The 20,261-nt window shown below is 37.1% G+C and overlaps 1 protein-coding gene across 1 annotated transcript in view; it reads right to left on the bottom strand.

The window, feature by feature from the left end:
* Window positions 1-17,862: 17,862 nt before the first annotated feature.
* The window catches only part of LOC121246628 (protein SCAI homolog), a 59,001-nt gene continuing 56,602 nt past the window's right edge, over window positions 17,863-20,261 (bottom strand). Inside the window, exons 8-10 of the mRNA XM_041144833.1 lie at window positions 19,867-20,049; window positions 19,642-19,778; window positions 17,863-18,358 (exon numbers count right to left, since the gene is read on the bottom strand). Coding sequence (XP_041000767.1) covers window positions 18,118-18,358; window positions 19,642-19,778; window positions 19,867-20,049 — 561 coding nt within the window. The 3' untranslated portion in view covers window positions 17,863-18,117. The remainder of the gene's footprint in view (window positions 18,359-19,641; window positions 19,779-19,866; window positions 20,050-20,261) is intronic.

Consider the following 20,261-nt stretch of genomic DNA (forward strand, 5'->3'; position numbering starts at 1 on the left):
TCATCTTTTATCTCACTCATTTTACTCTCTCTCTCGTTTTCGGCCTCACTATTTTTTTTTTTCTCAATCTCACTTTCACTCTTGCTTTTTAGCTCAATCTCCTTTCACTTTTTCTTTTTTGATCACACTCATTTTCACTCTTTCTTTTTTGAGCAACCTCACTTTTCAGTTTCAAATGGTCCCCATGGACTTGTGTTGGAGTTAAAGGAGCAAGTTTGATTGTTTTTCCATCCTTTTCAAAACTGTACATGTTCCTTAACCCATCATGGATCACCTTCCTATCGTACTCCCATGGCTTCCCCAACAAAATATGACCAGCATGCATAGGCACTACATCACAAAGGACCATATCCTGGTATTTTCCAATTGAAAAAGTAACTAGCACTTGCTTATTGACCCTAACCTCCCCACAATCACTCGACCACTGCAACATGTATGGTCTAGGGTGTTTTAAGGTAGGTAAATTCAGTTTCTCAACTAAAGTAGTGCTTGCCAAATTAATACAACTCCGCAAATCAATGATCATACTACATACCTTGTTGTTGATGTGGCATCTAGTATGAAAAATGTTCTCGCTCTGCTTCTCTATATCATCCATCTTAATTTGTATATTGAGAGCATGCCTAGCAACAAGAGACTCACCATACCCTTCATTCTTACAGTTATGTTCAATACAAGGTTCACTCCTCCTCCTATCTCTCCTGCCTTGTAAATTTCTAATTACCACTTCTTGATGATCCATCCTATCCCTCACTTCACCTAACACCAAGTTCAACCGCTCAAACTGTTGTTGCATGGATTGCAATACAAATGATGAGTTATCTACCATCCCCTTTGGTGAAGAGCCACTCCGATGAGACATTGTAAAGTGCTGCACAAATGAATGTTAGTGGAAAAACCTCACACACTCCCTTACGTGTTTACGCTCGAATAATGGCATTCCACTCGTGTTTCACTCCTAATTGGCTTTTCCCCGATAATAGTCTCACACTCTCTTGCCTTTTACCTCAATAGTTTTCCCGCTCAAGTTCTTTAAGAACTAGTTGAACTAAATCAAGATAATACAACCTTGTATTATTCCAACCAGTAATATAGATCCAAGAAACAAGAAACAAGGAAGGAATAAAACGACACGGGACTCAAGGAATTTATATGAGGGAAAGAGTAATTATAGAACAAGATACCAACTACAAATATGTATTCAGCCCCTTTGAGGATAAAACTCAATCAACAAATGTTTTTCTTTGTCTTTGTTGTAACTATGTAGCAACCTTTAAATATGCTACCTCTCCTTATCTTCTTCTCCTTCTTCTTCTTCTCCTTCTTCTTTTTTTTTTTTTTTTTTCAAATTTTCTTTTCTTTTCTTTTCCTTTCCTTTCCTTTCTTTTCTTTTCTTTTCTTTTCTCTTCTTTTCTTTTCTTTTCCTTTCTTTTCTTTTCTTTTCTCTTCTTTTCTTTTCTTTTCCTTTCACCAACTGATTTGATCACAAACAAGAATAAGCAGTTGAGAAAACCCTAACAATAACTCAGAAACCCTAACAAGAGATTTCAGCCAACACAAACCCTAGAACAATGAATTTCAGCAACCCTAACAATAGTGAAGAAGTCTGCTAACCACCACTATTTTTTTTTTTTTTTTTTGTAATCAACCCTAGAACAATGAAGCCCTAGAATATGAGTTTAAGTATTATTAATTCTTACATATATATACTATATATAATCTACTATAATATTACATATTTATATGATAGTTTAAGATAGTTTTTACAATCTTTCGAACACGGTAATATACTATTGAAACCTGTTTATCCGTTCGAATGGTATATCACCGAGTTCGAATGGTCTCAACCCAGATTCCAAACACCAGCTAGTTCAGACGAGACACAATCTCACAACACATCACACACTCATATTCAGAAAACACTACAAACATACAACATATATACTTCGAATACTTCGCCTCTAACAAACATATTTTGTGTTTAATCTAACAAACACCTACACAATATATATATATATAAAAACTACAAAATCAATAAAAAAAAAAAGATAGATTTAGAAGTAAAATGATAACGAAAGGCATACCTTTAAGCAAAATATACTAAGCAATCCTCTTTGTAAGATGATAGAATGAAGGATTGTGTGAAGAAAATGTAAGATTTTGAAGAGAAAATGGAGAAGAGAGAAAAGGAGGAGAGAAAAATGTAGGACTGATGGCGTGCGGGAAGGTTATAAGTTCTCACAAACCGTTCGAATGTAAATAAAGTGCGGTCGAACTTGAAATAATTTCAGCACGCCAATTTTCCCGCCCGCACAATTTCTTCAAGGTTGTTCGATCGGCAAAAAATGTCATTCGAACGATAATTCAGAAGTCTTTAATTGGCGGGATATTTTTCCACCACTGCAATAAACCGTTCGAACTCTGACAAAGGACATTCGAACGGTAATCCATAATCCGTTTGAACGATGACGAATACCGTTCGAATAGTAATCCAGAGTCATTAATTGGTGGGATATTTTCCACCACTGCAATAAACCGTTCGAATGTTTTTTTTCATAAGTTCAAACGCAAATAAAGTCTTCGAACGGTTTACGAATACCATTCGAACACATCACCTTAATGTTTAAATATATTTATTTTCATCATTAAATGAAAAGTACTATAAGATCATATGTATTAGTAATATATACTATCATATATATAGTAATCTATACTAAATATCATAGATATAGTATAGTATATATTATACTATACTAAAGTATACTATAAAAATGTAAGATGATATCTATTAGTATTATATATTATCATATATATTAGTAATATATACTATATATCATATATATAGTATCATATATATAGTAATCTATATTATATATCATATATTTAGTATTTAGTAATATATACATTATGATATATAGTAATTGATACTATATATCATATATATATTATACTATACTAAAGTATAGTGGAAAATATAAGATCATATGTATTAGTAATATATACTCATATATATATATATATATATATATAGCCTCAAATATATTAAGATCACATAGTAAAGTATAAAGAAATTTATAAGATGATAGTATATTAGTAATATATACTCTATATATATATGTTGTATAGTATCATATATAACATATATAGTAAAGTATAATGGAATATATAGTATGATATATATTAGTTAAGTATAAACTCATAGTATATAGTACTATATACTATCATATATATATATATATATTATCATATATAACACTTTGATAGTAAAGTATTATAATATATTACTATTCTACTACAATAGTATATATATTATATTAAGTTATAGGATTATAAATATAATATACATTTAATATAAATTTTTACCAAACTTAAAACAAATATTGTTCGAACGGTAAATATTAACATTCGAACGGTAATGCATATATAAGTTCTCGGGGGCAGAACTGTCTCTCACGCTGCCGCCCCCACTCTTTGAAAATGAGAGAAAATGCCCATCAATCGCAGTCGTTTGCCGTCGTAATCAGCACTTACGTCAAACACTCTTCCTCCCAAGTGAAGGAATGCATTTTAAAAATTATTTTACCGTTTATTTTATGATTTTATTCATTTTCTTTAGAAAAATTATATTTTTTTCATCAATAATCACCATAGAACACCACAAATCTACCGTAGGATATTTAGAAATGAAGAGTAGTATGTGTTTTGTCGAAGAAACCACAGAATCGATGCATTTTTGGGTATTTTCATGGCCACTGAGTTGACTCAGCCATGACCGAGCTCAATCTGGTTTTCGTTCGAATGCGTTCAAACGATTTAACCTTAACGTTCGAACAGTTCTAAAACGTTCAAACGGTTTGCAGTTTTCCGTTCGACCATATATTTTATCGTTCGAACGTAAAATTGTCGTTCGAACGCGTTATATTACATTCGAACTATTTACTTTGTATTAGCTTATTAAATTGTTTTCATCGTTTCATTGAATTGTTTTATCAATTAATTTATTTAATTGCTATTATTATATAATTTTGTAAATCTTTTTTTCATAATTAGATTTTATCACTAATGATGAATATATATTTTATTTTTAAAACTTCAGATTCATAATAATGTCATATAGGGGCCGTAAATGTGGTAGATCAGGGGAACCTTCCATCCAAACAGTTTGAGAATGGACTGTTTTACTTGAGAGATAGGTAAAACTGTCTGATTTTGTGGCTCTTATATGGAAGGGTCATTCCTTCCCATCAGTATTCAATGATCGTGGTTGGACACCAATCTTAGATCAGTGAGAAGAAGGAATAGAGCTCATTTCCTACACTGAGATCATTACTGAGTTCTATAAAGAGCTCGGTGGTGCCAGCCCAGACGATGGAGGGGCATATAGGATCTGTGTTCGAGGAGCTCCTGTTATATTTTCAGCGGACGAACTCATTACATATCTCGGTAATCCTAGGCTTGTCGATGCCTATCCAAACCTGTCGCCTAGAAAGTCTGATCCTTCAGGTGATGCAGAGATGTCTCAGGACAAGTGACCAGTTTACACAGATGAGATCGATACACTTGCTGATCATGAGGTCAAAGACTTGATTGTTGGTCCAGATGCTCCAGTGTATGATGGGATGAAGAGTATTAGGTAGGAAAATTTATCTTCTTTCTTCACGATCATGAATTTGGTTATCGCCAACAATATTGACCCTCGGCAGCACAAGATCGAAGTCGGCATAGATTGAGCGAGATTTATGATACCGGTCGCTCGTGGCATTCTGAACGACCTCGTGGATTATATATTTGAGAGGATCCTATCAGAGGCTTGGTTCATTACAACAGATATACTGCCATTTGGAATCCTCATCACTCGATTTTAGCTACATGTCGGTTCCTAGGAGTCAATGGGACCGATCAACAGCACCACCCTGTCACGGAGTACAGGACACTCGAGATTTCATTTTCATGGAGCTATTCTTGACAGGGCTGATATTCAGAGAGATGCACAGCCAAAAGATATTGGAGTATCGGCTGGTGAGACATCTACACAGGCTGAGGCATCACGCACATCTACTCGCGAGGAGATGGCCGACATACTGCGTCTGAGATCAGTATACACACATCAGCAGTGATCGATGCAGTGCATACTACCATGTCTGAGTTGTGTACAGAGATTATGGCTAGCGTCTCTGGGTTACGTACAGAGGTTAATGAGTTATGCACATAAATTAATGTCAATAATGCAACTCAGGTCACGCTCAGTACTCGACTGGCACAGGTAAAGAGACAATTAGCTATAGTCGAGGATGTGTGTAGAGACCTCGCAACACAGTAGTTTCTATTTTTTTTTCTATTTTTTTTTTTTTTTTTTTTGTGATAGTTATGGACAGTACATATGATGTTTTGATAATTTGCTTTAGTTGTAAATTAAATATTTTTTCTTTTCTGGAGTAATTATTGATTTATATTATGTGGTGTATGGTTGATAATATTTATTTAACTAAACATTTTATTTAACATAAAAGAAATCATTAAAATATTTTTAAATTAATTACATAAAATTAATTAATGAATTTGTATATATGATATATATATTTTTTATATTTTGAGTTTCGTATCGAGATTAATATTATACCTTCGAATGTATAAATGTGATGCTTAAATATGTTCAAACTAAATATATTCCGTTCGAACCGTTTAGAAGCCTTCCCAACAGGTTTTGCCACCAAATATTTTCCGTTCGAACACAAAAAATTATCGTTCGAAAGGTTGTGAACTTTCCCAGCCATAATAAATTACTTCCCTGCCAAAATTTTACTGTTCGAGCATATTTTTTTTTCCGTTCGAATGGAAAAAACTTTTTGAGAAGATTTAATTCGCCACAGAAAATACTGTTCGAATGGTTATTTTACCGTTCGAACGATTTTGTAAAGTCATCAATTTTTTGGGATGAAATTTATATTTTGTCCCAAAAAATGACTTTTAGGGATGAAATTTTGTTCGTCCCTAAATAATTTCGTCCCAAAAGCTCAAATTTGTTGTAGTGACTTGTCATCATGCCACTTCACAAACTACAAAACTATCCGAACACTTTACTCAATTCCCAACCACTTCCAAAATCCACCATGATCCCATCACTTCACATAGCATCCATTGCACAACTACTCAATCACCCGATTCTTCTCACAGTACAACTCTACATTTAATCCCAACACTTCACAACATCACGCCATACCACCACTACGTCACAACTGCACAACTCCGTCACTTCACACTACTTACAGCCACAACACAATTACACAATAACACTCGTCACTTCACACTACGCACAGTCACAATACAAACTACTCCACAGAGCACCGATCACAATTTCTAACACTTCACATCACCATCCACAAAACACTCCACAACTATGCAACCATCTCACACTTCATAACATGTCACATAGCACATCACAACAACATCACAAAATTCACAACACCATACACTTCACAACAACAACATTGTCCACAATGTCAATAAAGCTTCATAATAAAATAACTATCGAGGGAAAGGAATAGGAATTATACCATGCGTCAAGGTTGACTCGTTGTGTCACTTCTTGTCCGAAAAGGTCTCGTGGCATCAAAAGCCACTGGTTTGGGCGGTGATTGCCCATTGGTGGTCACTATCGTCACCCTAAAATAGGGTTGTGCAGGTGGTGGCAAGGGCCACAAGGTGGCTGAGTAGTGGTGGTTGTGGGTGGTGGTGTAAAGGTAGTGGGGTGGAGGGGAATTCAAGAGAAAGGTCCTGTAATGGGGAGAGGAGGAACACTAGCAGCCTAAGGAGTAGGGGCTGGTGATGGGGGTGCCATGGGTGTCTATGGAAGCGGCTGAAGGTAGCGCACGGTGGCAGGGAAGGTCGTGGCAGTGAGAAACAGAGGAGAGGGAAAACCGTAGGCTGTGAGCATCATAGACTCGTGCCTTGAGGAAAAAACCCTAGGCCGAAAGGTGTTAACACTCTCCTTACTTGGTAAAACCCATAATGGTTGGTGATAGTTGATCCTTGCAGCCCTAATGGTTGTTGGTGTGAGTTGAATAGACCCCTCCTTAAGTCATTCTCATAATTAAAACCAATAATTCTAAACTAATAAAATAAGTCATTTAAATGAATTAAACAAGTTGAAATCCTTCAAGAGCCCAGAGCTTTTAAGTCTTGTCGTTGCCCTCTTCCATAGCATATCAAATGAATCAAAACTGGATCTTCATCTTTCAAGCCCATCTTGAATGTTGGGCTCTTGCTAAACTCGTCTCAAGTGGATTGCATCAATCCTTGTATTGCCTCCTTATTCTTCTTGGCTCTTGACCTTGTAATTGGCCCATCTAGAAGTTGCAAACGATCTTTAAGACTAGGCCCACCTTGGTTCCCATCATTCCCCTTCTCCTCAAAAGGATTCGACCTCGAATCTCCAGTTGGATCAAAGGGAAAATGGTTAGTAACATTGAAAATAGCAGAAACAGGATACTTTCCTAAAAGATCCATTAGATATGCATTTTTATTAATTTGTTCAAGAATTTGGTAAAGTCCATCCAAGTTGCTTCTGTCATCAACAGGTAAAGGTGTAAAATCTAAAGGAGTAAATAGATTAAGTCTATAAACAATTTCAAATGGTGAAAATTGAGTAGTAGCATGAACACTCCAATTATATGTAAACTCAATGAATGGCAAACAATACTCCTACAAATGTTCATGAAACATATCTAAAGCTTTCCTCACACCAAAATGACCACTCTAATTATATGCAAACTCAATGAAATGCAAATGATACTCCCGCAAATGTTCATGCAACAAGTCAAGGTATGGCAAATGATACTTACACAAACATTCATGAAACACACCTAAAGCTTTCCTTACACCAAAATTACCACTCCAATTATATACAAACTCAATGAATGGCAAACAATACTCACACAAACGTTCATGCAACGCGTTAATCAATGACAAATGATATTTCCACAAACATTCATGCAACATTTCAATGAATGGCAAATGATACTCCCACAAACGTTCATGCAACATATTAATGAATAACAAATGATACTTCCACAAACGTTCATGCAACACGTCATTGAATGTCAAATGATATTCCCACGAACGATCATGCAACACAACAAAAGTCTTTCTTACACCAAGGTTATCCAACAGACCACTATGTCTATCACACACAAGCAACTTATGCATAAAACTAGTAAGCATACAAAATCTAATCTCTCTAAACAAGTACCAATCTAGTTTATAAAACTTACCAAACGTTGCTTTCTCACATGTTCCATACGTACTAGCAAAGTCATCATCATTAGCATGCAATTCCTTATCATATTCAAGTCTCAACAATTTCGCATCTAAAATAAAGACAAGGACATACCTTCTTGCTAAAGCATCAACCACAAAATTTTCCATACCTTGTGTGTATTTGAATACATGAGGAAAGGTCTCAATAAATTGCACCCACTTGGCATGCACTCTATTCAAGTTACCTTGTACCTTCAAGTGCGTTAAGGACTCATGTTCTTCAATGAAAGGTCGGGTAGGAATTATCGCACCAGGCACAAAATCAATGTAGTGTTCTATCTCTCTAATAGGTGGCAATCCACTAAACACACCACTAGGAATCATGACCTCATATTCTTGTAACAAAGAAACAACAACCATAGGCAAAGAGTCATTAAATTCGTTAGTATAAAAGATTGCCTTAGTATAAAAACTCACTTTTGTCTTTCTGTTTCTCTCTGCAATCTCTCTTTCTTTTTCCTCTCGTGGCTCCACTCTTTTTTCTTGACTCTCAGCCACCTCTTTATTTTCTTTTTCACTCTCTCTCTTGATGTTTTGGCCTCACTCTCTTTTTTCCTCTCACTCTCTTTTTCCTTTCCACTCTTTTTTTCTTTCACTCTCTTTTTTTCTTTCACTCTCCTCTTTTTTTGAACTCTCGGCCTCACAATTGTTTTTCAACTTATTCTCTCTTTTTCTTGAGGTTTCAGCCTCACCCTCATCTTTTCCCTTAGGTGGTTCGGTCTTCCTCTTTGTTACAGCTTGATCATTTTTGTCCTACTTTGGTTTTCAAGGAGTACTAGAAACCAAAGTATACCTTGATGTACCCTTTCTTTTCAACTGCCTCTCCACCTTTATAGCTATATATACAATGTCCTCTACCTCCACATAATGTTGCAAATCAACTACATTGGCTATCTCCCTATTCAACCCACGCAAAAATCTAGCCATCATGGCCTCCTGATCCTCCACTACATTAGCCCGAATCATAGCCACCTCCATCTCCTTATGGTAATCCTCTACACTTCTAGACCCCTGTGTAAGATTTTGTAGTTTTTGGTAGAGGTCTCTATAGTAGTGGCTAGGTACAAATCTCCGCCTCATGATAGCTTTCAACTCTCTCCAAGTTTCTACAGGCCTCTCAAGATTCCTCATCCTATTGGTCACTAATTGGTCCCACCAAATACTAGCGTAATCAGTGAACTCAATTACCGCCAACTTCACCTTCTTTTCCTCCGAGTAATTATGACAATCAAACACAAACTCTATTCTTTTCTCCCACTCTAAATAAACTTCTGGGTCAGTTCTACCTTGGAAGGATGGTATTTTCATTTTGATGCTCCCAAGGTTCTTATCTACTCCATCTCAACTCCCTGGCTTTGCCCTAAGTCCTCTTCCACGCCTAACTCCCATATGTCTACCCAATCCAACTTCAGATGTTAGGTCCTCCTCATCCTCACCATACTCTCCATTCTCATAACCATTCTCAATACTAGGCTCACGTCACCGCCTATCTCTCCAACTTGCAAATTTCTAATCACTGCTTCTTGATAATTCATACTATTCCTCACTTCACCCAACACCAAGTTCAACCGCTCAAACTGTTGTTGCATGGATTGCAACACAAAGGATGAGTTATCTATCATCCCCTTTGGTGAAGAGCCACTCCGGTGAGACATTGTAAAGTGCTGCACAAAAGAATGTTAGTGGAAAAACCTCAAACACTCCCTTACGTGTTTACACTTGAATAATGGCACTCCACTCGTGTTTCACTCTTAATTGGGTTTTTTCCCGATAATAGTCTCACACTCTCTTGCCTTTACCTCAAAAGTTTTCCTGCTCAAGTTCTTTAAGAACTAATTGAACTAAATCAAGACAATACAATCTTGTATTATTCCAACCAGTAATATAGATCCAAGAAACAAGGAATGAATAAAATGACACGAGACTCAATGAATTTCTACGAGGGAAAAAGTAATTATAAAATAAGATACCAACTACAAAGATGTATTCAGCCCATTTGGTGATAAAACTCAATCAACAAATATTTTTCTTTCTCTTTGTTGTAACTATGTAGCAACCTTTGAATATGCTACATTTTCTTTTCTTCTTCTTCTTCTTCTTTTTTTTTTTTAATTTTTTTTTTCTTCTCCTTTCCTTTCTTTTCTTTTCTTTTCCTTTCCTTTGCTTTCTTTTCTTTTCTTTTCCTTTTTCTTCTCTAATTCAATCACAAACAGCAATACTCAATTGTGAAAATCAAGCAATTAAATAAAAGCACACAAGAATTGACAACAAAATAGAGGAGAATCAATGGAACGGCACTCCAAGCAATTGAAAAATTTAGAGATGCATTAAACCCTAGAATTTTGAAACCCTAAGTGATGCAAATTTCAGCCAAACCCAAAACCCTAAGAATTTTGGCAGCCTACTTTTTGTTTCTGCAATTTTTTTTTTTTTTTGCAACCCTAGAACAATGTAGCACTAAAATTAAATTTAAGGATGCAAGAAATTAAAAGATAGAATCAGACCTGATTAGAAACCTGTCTCTGATACCAAATGATATGAACCCGTAGGAAATAGAATTCCTTTAACCCACATTCAATTTGAAAACTCTCCAAGAAACCCAAAATCAAGTCAATAGATGGAGAATCTAGACCCAATGAGAACTCGTTTCAAGAACCTAGATTATATCAAATTCTAGACCCGTTGAAGAACCCATCCCAAGAACCCAGATTACAAAGGAAGAACGTCACAAAGATTGTGATTTACCTTTGATAAGTTCAAAAGCTCGATTAAGAACAAGAGGAGTAAAACTCAACTCACAATGAATAAATTCATCAAATTTCATAAACTTCTTAAAATGAGGCAAAAAAAAGTATTTAAACCAAAACCTAATTAAAACCCTAGTCAAAATAAAGCCCCAACTTCCAAAAATACCTCTGAGTGAATAGTGCCGCGGCTACAATACGGCGCTATAGTAACTCGGCTACAGTACTTATGAAACCCTAGTTTGCTACAGTACTTCTTAAAACTCTAGTTCAACAAAATAATAGATTTTCCAACATGCCCTTGAATAGACCCCCCCCTTAAGTCCTTCTCATAATTAAACCCAATAATTCTAATCTAATAAAATAAGTCATTTAAATGAATGAAACAAGTTGAAATCCTTCAAGAGCCCAAAGCTTTTAAGTCTTGTCATTGCCCTCTTCTATAGCTTATCAAATGAATCAAAACTGGATCTTCATCTTTCAAGCTTATCTTGAATGTTGGGCTCTTGCTAAACTTGTCTCAATTGGATTGCATCAATCCTTGTATTACCTCCTTGTTCTTCTTAGCTCTTGATCTTGTAATTGGTCCATCTGGAAGTTGCAAAGGATCTTTAAGACTAGGCCCACCTTGGTTCCCATCACCACTAATTTTAATTTTTGGGCCCAGCAGAGAGGAGGAGTACACTTAGAAATATCGATCTTTTTTTTTTTTTTTGTAGTGCTTTGGGCATCCAAGCCCATAAGAAGGCCTAAAAGGCCCATAGGATTTTTGGCCACTAGTAGGAATTAGGGTTTGAAACCCTAGTTGGGATCTAGAGTTAAGAAGGGAGGCACTATATGGTGGGGGAAGAACTTTTTAGTTTCCCTAGAAGCTCATCATTTGGAAACCTAGGTAAGTGACACCTCGATTAGTACATGAATGACACTTGGCCAACATGCACATGAGGGTCTAGAAGAAGAAGATAGATTGGGAGAAGAGAGCAGGCTTGGCCACACATGGGGCACACACCATTCTCACCAACCACATGCCACATATCTCACATGCACAACTTACCTCTAGGATACTTTGAATCTGGACACAAAAGTGGGTAAGGGGAGTGAGAGAAATTAGCGTTTCGGTAAACCCAAAGGACCCACATGCCACCCATGGAATTTTGGAAAGTTCCAAGAAAAATGTGCAATGATTTGAGAAAGGGAAGGGGCGCATGGGGACACTACAAATTAGTGGCACAAATCTCCAAGAGACTTTTAGGGTTTCAGCCATAGGGTTTGCATGCCAACCATGAAAAAGCCAACCACTCTTTTGAAACTTGTCATGCATGGAGGGAAAGCATGATAGGTACTAGAATAGACACATGGGGAAGAGGAAGAGATGCATAGGGAAGACACGCCACACACTCACCAAGATTCTAGAAGAATCTTTGTGAGAGGAAGAGCAAGAGGTGGGCGACTAGGGCAACAAAAACATGCCACTTGCCACATGGCAAGCATGCACACGTCTAAGAGGTCCAAGACTAGGTTTAGGGTTTATCAAAAGACGCATATGGCTTAAAGGTTCAATGAACCTAGACCACAAGGTGAAGCATGTCCAAAGGGCATTTAGGGTTTAGGACTTTTAAGCAAGATGACAAGCCGCATGTCACTCATGTGTGAGGATCACTTGGACTTCCCAAGGAAAAATAATCATAAATAAGAACGGGAAGGGATTTGTGACACTTTGCATTCATGCATCAAAACCTTTGAGATTGTCTATGTCATAGGAAAGTGGGGCCAGCATGGGAACTCAGGGAACTATATACAGGAGAGCTTAAGGACCAGCGTCCAAGGGGTCACTCTGCCACTTTTCATTGTCAAATCACTTCTCTCTCTCTCTCTCTCTCTCTCTCTCTCTCCCACCCTGGAAGGAAGCTCACCTCTCCATTTTTCTCTTTTTCTCACCAACCAAACACCACGTCTGTCTCACCGATTTCCACCCAACCAACCCCACAAGTGAAAGGAGGATACCGAGATTCTATCCCAGGACAAGGAGCTCACACGGTAAGAACCACTCAAACCTCTACATTAACCATTTTCACCTTCACACAAGCACACATGGCTACATGAATGGAGGGTGAAGAGGGGCCTGGATTTTGACTATTTTGCCATTACTTGGAAAGGGGCGTATGGTTAAATCCTAGTATTAGCTTGCACAAGACATGTTCGGGAAGCTAGGGTTTCCACAAGAAGGAGATCCAAACCTTCATTAGCCAAACACGAGCAAAAACGACCTTAAGGAGGATGAGAGAATCAGCCACTATTAGGAATGAGTTAAGGTTTTCTTTTGAAAGAGCTTCGGCTAAGAAAAGAAACACCATGCATGGTGCCATGCACACACATACACACACACACACACCATGCACAATTAGTGAAACACCAAGACCAAGCCTTGTTAGAAAGGCATGAACATCATTCGACTTAGGGAAACTTCTTCTAGGCCGAGTACATGGAGAGCCATTCTAGCCTCAAAAAAGCTTTACAATTGTGAGGAAGTAAACCCTAAACACGCACACACACTCAAATTAGGGTTTTGTGTTGTCACTAACGCTAATAGTTTAAATTACATTTTTAGCTTACTCGATCGTGATAATTATATTTTGCTTCGAATATTTGTAAGTTTACTCTTAACCTACTCTCGGAATATATTGTATGTAACATGTAAAATTTGTATTGTTTGTTAAGTATCATGTGAACTTTGCATTTCTTGTTAAATCAACTAGATAAAGAGATCTTTGGTATAGCATGCTTTGTATTCGGTTTCACGTGATTCTTGCCATGTCTACATGCTTTTTTTCGGCCATGTATAGTTGCCATGACTAGAAAATTGTCTCTTGCATTTTGAGTTGTGCATAGTTTTCAAAAGAAAAGTTTGTTACACGTTTTGTCATGACTCCAAATCTTAGGACAAGGGAATGTCCTAATGGAACTCCTCTGCCCACTCTGGAGTGCACAAATTGGAAATGGAAACCCCTAGGTCGACGAAGCATAATCAGCGGACCTTGAATGGGTTCTTTCTATAGGATTTCATAGCGAGGCAGCACCTAACATTAGTGGGTGCCATAAGATGGATGCGGTGAAGGCGAAATGCGAACTACCGCATAATGATAAGAACCATGATGTAGTCATCACCAATCAAGTGGGTCAGGAAGTGATGTGCTAACTAGCAGGGAGCCCACGATGAGTAGGGGAGCCGTGAGGTGTCCACCTATATGTTATAAGGACTGTAAGGCTATAAGGAATGTGTAAAATGAAAAGAAGAAAAGTGTTTCTCTGAAAAGTCAAGCATGGCTTTCTATCACAAGATTTTTGTAACGTATATGAATAAGTCAAGTTTTTTGGACAATTACATGTGCATGCATACATTCTCATGGTTTGTCTTTATATGCTGATATTATTTGATTGTATGTTATGTGTTAACTTACTGAGATTTCCTGAAATCTCACTGTGGTAGTTTCCACTACCATTCCTCACCCAGAATTGTATAAGTTGTAACAGGTCAAGAAACCAATCATGGGGAAACGCAAGAGGCCCGATCCTCCAGTAATTAAAGAGGCCTCGAAGAGTTTTGAGCTCTCAGTGGAGCCGTCTTTGGAGGATAGGCTAGAGGCAGCAGATCAGTCCATCTATGAAGTGCTTAAGTTGTTTGAAGACCTACCGAAGATTATCAACAAGGATAAGGCAAAATAGGCTCAGGAGAAGGGATTGTAGGACTTTGAAAAAAGAAAAGTTTAAAAGAGGGAAATGGTTTATCTTGTTGTGAACCCTCTTGTATTTGGGAGTTTAAACAAACTTATGTTTCTGGGATTCTAAAGTTTAAATGGTACCATGACTTTTGGTCTTACTTAGATTTTTATGAATTTTCATTGCGATTATTGCATACTGCTAGAAATATGCTAAGTGCATTGGACATTAATTGTTATGTATGGGGGTATGTAGCTTTGAGTTATATGTCCCGACGCTTCAGTCACCGTCCAATCCCAAGTAAGGGCCGAGGGCGTCACAGCCTACCTCCACTATTCTTGGATCAATCAACACGTTCAGTGTGTCTTCTGTATTAACAAAGTAGTTTGCCTTATCCATAAATCCCAAAAAGTTGTTAGTGTCTTCCTTGCTAGCTATGCCATGAAGGGGCTTTATACCCCACCTAGAAGTGCTACAAGCGTTATCTTTTCATATTGATCATCTGTTGTTAGAAGTTTCTTGTTGAACCGGGTAAGACACCCCTTCAAGCTTTCCTTCTCCCACTACTTCATCGTGAGGAGGTAGGCAGCCGACAGTCTCCTCCTCCTGCTCACCAAGAATTACATGAAGAACTTACTACAAAGTTCCTTGTAGTAGGTGATCGAGCCTAACTGCAAATTTCTGAATCACCCTCTCACCACATCTTTGAGAGTTAATGAGAATGCTAGGCACGCGAACTCCGCTGGGAACCCGAGTCTCCAAGTGCCCTACTTGGTCCTTGGACCTGTCATAAAGGTCTATTGGTGGGAGTTTAAATTTTGGCGAGAGGAACTGCCATTATCTCCCCTCTATATGTCCATCTCCTTATAATTGTCCATAAGGACCCGCAGGCTTTTGTGCATCATATTCTTCTCCTCCAGGTCGTTCTGGGTTGGCCCTCCTTCACTTTGGGACTCCTCATCGCACTACTTGTCCCAAGCTCGAACTCCCCCTCCATTGGATCCCACATCCTTCCGTTGTAGGGCTTCATTTCCCCTCTGCAAGTCCTCCATCTCCAGCATGATTCTCTACAACCTTTTATCCATATCTAAACCTCCTATCTATTATGTTGTTCATCTTTCTGTCCATCGCAGTTGTTTCCTAGTCATGAATTGTGTGAATGTGTGGTAGCAAGCATCTAGATCTCGCCTTACTAGTAAATTGATTTGTATACTATGATGCAATAGACAATGTCTAACTGTCGATGCAATTTTCAGTGATGCCTGCAATACACTCAACCAACCTACAACCAAAGTACGAACCTTGCGAAACCTAGTGGGGGATGCTTCTGATGGTTAATTCATAGAGAAATTAACTTCTCTCGGTAGAGATTAAATAATCAATCAATCATCTCTAGAAAGTATCTGGTTGGCTATTTATAGTAGTTGAGGTGTTCTACTATGGGATGACTCCTTTGGCGACATTATTCTTGGTGCTTAATATCGTATGTTACCTTCTAAAGCACGATTTTGATGTTGATAGTGTCCACTCGATGCGGGTATCTCACTCGGACTAATCCCATGAATTCTAATCTTAGAGGGATATGGTTGGTTGAGTTTCCATGTTGAGCATGGCGTCTTCCTGGGTTTTATCCCTTTGTCCGAACTGTGCATTTTGTGTAGTTTTATCCTTTAGTCGCCCTCTATCACGTGAATCCCTGGTGACTTCATTGTCTGCCAGCTAGCCTTTCCTTGCCAATGATAAATGTATTTGTGCCCAACATAAACAGTTAATTTTATTCATATGGGCCAATAATTCAAAGAGCGCAAGTGCTCTTTAGGATGAATTATCGAAGAGAGAGACTAAACTTCGAGAGAAAAAGGATGAAATCCAGAGGAAAGGTGATGAATTGCAAATGAAGAGGGTAAAGAGTACGAGTTGTGAAAGAGTCTTGAGCTTCATGATAGGGAAGATGAGCTCCAAAAGCAAAAGTGTGAACAACTTGTACCAGTGATGGTTTGGGTTAGCTGAATGGCCCATCCAGAAGGCTCTTCCCCTTTAGCTATTGCGGGTAATAGGTTGTTGTAAAAGAAGTGTGCTTTGCTTAAATAAAGCATTGATTACACATAATTGGTTTTTATGGTTATGCAAAGTGAAGCTTATGCTAATGGCAATGTAAGACAAGAAGTGACCTTGGCCCACAAATGGGACATGGTTTGGGGAAGAACCCAAATTTTGGAAGACGAAAGAACTTTTTACATCCCAGGGCAAAGAAGTCAGGCTGGGATTTAAGTCAACTCAGGAAGGATCGTAGAAACGAGGAAGGGATCCTTTAGAAGGAATAGTGTGCTTGCGGCGTTTGAAACTCGGGCACATCACCGAATCCTACAAGACAGCGTTGGCCCACGACACAAAAGTGAGGGGAAATGAAGGCGAACACTACGACCGGAATGTGGAACTGTAGTTCGATTTTATTCAAGAGCAACACATGCATTTATGACTTTTTGTTCCGAAGTATAATATTAGGATTGAACTATTGAGTCAAGGTTTAGATGTCGCGCTCCTTACAGCTCCTATTACATGATGAGATAAAATCATTGGCAGTTGCCATATAATTGATGTAAGGACCACCATTGATTATCTAAGGAAGTTGGTGAATCTCAAATGACTTGGAAAACATGTTCAATTCTCGAAGGTACTCATCCTTGAATTGAGGGGTTTCTTTCAATCTTCTCTATAAAATTACTCAAAATTTCCACCTCCTATATCCGAACTGTTACAAAAAGTAATCCCTCCTCTTACAAGAACAAGATGAATGATCACCTTGTGGGTTCAATATTTACTAAATGTTGTGTATTTTTTCAGATTTATCTTTCTCCAATCAGAAAACTTGGATGACTTCAAAATTTCTTTTGATAACCGATGAAACAACCTGAGCCGCCGTCTCCTATGACGACTATCATTGTAGGATACAGACTGGAATTCAACACCTCCATATCACTGGAATTAAATTGCAGATTTGGATACGGACTTCTAAGATGCAGTCATGTTGCAGTTTACTATCTGCACTACTACTATTTGATCATCTATAGTCTCTCACTTAAAGTGACAAAATTGCTTATATCCTGAAGCATTTCCCTTTTTCTTTTAAATTCTGTTTGAAGTTTCGGAATATATAAACATCTCCCAGTTTTACACAAATCGCCAAATTTACAACCCAGACACTCAGTATTTGAGCAAGTATATCGCGCAGACCCAGAAACCCAAGGTACAATAAACATTTTCGTAAAAATATTAGAAACCCAACGAAATAAATACATATGTTTACATATCCAAGCTCATTCTGCCCAGAGACGTGCTTTCAATAACTTGAAATCACATCCATATCATCACCATGTCTATTTTCAGGAAGCTTCACCCCTTCTGAGAAGATAAAACTGTTCACAGCACCAAAGATGTTTGCTATCTGCATTACTGCTATTTGAGAATTGGTGGCTGTTGGCAGAACAGCCGAAGGAAGAGGAGGCATACACATAGGATGGAATTCCTTCTTATTGAAGGTTGGAGCATACAGCATTAGCACTGCCTGACAAAAGAGGAATCTGCACGAAACCCATAGGTTTGTAACCAATCTTATGTATAAAAGCAGTTGAAAAACACCGAGAGACAGAAAAAGGGGCAACAAAACGAAGGGAAAGGAAAGAAAAGAAGCGACAAAAGCATTCTTCTTTTTAGAAATTTTTCTCAACATTACAAGCTTATACATATTTTGATGCATTATGAGTTGCAAGAATGCAAACATTCGTAACAAGAAGAAACTCATCATTCAAGTCATCAAATATATTGATGAATCAATAAACTTCAAATTTTTCTTATTTTAGGTTTTCTATAAATGAAAACAATAAAATATGAACAAGGAACTTGGTTTAATATCTGTTTCCTATGTTTCGGGCTTTTTAAATTAAAAAAGAAAAAAAAGATAAGTAAGGAAAAAGCTTTTTAAATAATAATAATAAAATTAAAAAATTAAAAAATTAAAAAAAAATAAAAAAATAAAAGATAAGGAAAAAACTATAACCTTACTTTTATATGAATCAAATAATATTTTCTTTTATAAGTTATATGCATTCGTTTGGATTTTATGCACTTGGTTAAAAATACTTGAATTTGGGTAGTTTTTGTAAAATGTCTATTTTTAAGATATTTTTCTTCTTTGTGCATGTATAATCAGTTTGACGTTTTTCTTTCTTTGTGCACTACTTCCTTATTATAATAGTTTGGACATCACTCAGTAAATTATTCACGAGATTAATAACTTTTATTAGTTATTATATAGGTTTTACGTTTATATGTTAAAAAAAAAATCTATTACACCAATGGATACGGATAACACTGAAATACATGAAGCATCAACAGACTATTTTTTTTTTTTTTGTACATAATCTATAAATACCACAAAAGTTGCATTTAAAGAGTACCATATCAACTTACAGGCATTTCATTTCGAATCAGAGGTACTTGATACCAATAAGCAAGTTTTATATTGATAGTCATGTACCACGAATTAACTTTATCTGAATTCAACCATTAGTATTTCTAGAGCTCATTCTTTCAAATATTCTTGCCCAGCATTTTAATAACCCAAAAGCATATAGTATCTAGTAAGTTCTAATAATACATACTTGGGTAAGGGGTTGTGTCAGTTGAAATAGGGGAAGTCTTAGAAAATCTAGCACCCCAATAAAGGGGAGAGAGAGAGAGAGAGAGAGAGAGAGAGAAACGGTACAAGGGTCATGACGCTTTCTATTTTGTGCATTCACAAAAAAGATAAAAAAGAATAAATAAATAAAAATTGCAAACAAACATTATGAAAGAATGAACACACCTTATGAGAAGTCGTCGTAGGAATGGATCACTTAGTGTCTGCGCCCAAACTGGATTTAGGGTGTCTGACCTTATCAAAGTCAATCCCCAGTCACTTAACGATAAGGAAAGCAGTTTTTCAGCCTTGTTAAAGGTCTCCTGAAACATTTCTTTCTTTAAAAAGTTAAAAAAAAACAGAAAAAATAAAAAGTGCCAAACATAATGGCAGAAAGTTGACATTACAGACCATCTCGATGTCAGAACCAGAGAGACCAAGCAGCAGACCAAAAGCCTGCAATGGAGCAGTGAGAAAAATTGTGAATAGGCTTCCACTTGGGTGATGAGATGAATCAGCGGCAGCAATAGGAGATGAAGAGCTTGGAGATAGAAGCATAGCAACTGGCTCTCCTTTTTCTGCTCCAACTATAGCCTGCACATAATTATAACCACGATGGTTACATTTCATATAGCTCAATCAATTAGTTGAAGGTGTATTAGAGATTCCAAGTATACAACATGAACATTGCTAGCGTATAACGAACCACCAAAATGATTACTTTTTAAGGAAAAGCATATAAATCATCTTTTAATGTCTTGAACTTCATATCTCAAGTATCATCATCAGTCCTTGACTATAATTGC

Source organism: Juglans microcarpa x Juglans regia, chromosome 1S (genome assembly GCF_004785595.1).
Source record: "Juglans microcarpa x Juglans regia isolate MS1-56 chromosome 1S, Jm3101_v1.0, whole genome shotgun sequence".
Lineage (NCBI taxonomy): Eukaryota > Viridiplantae > Streptophyta > Magnoliopsida > Fagales > Juglandaceae > Juglans > Juglans microcarpa x Juglans regia.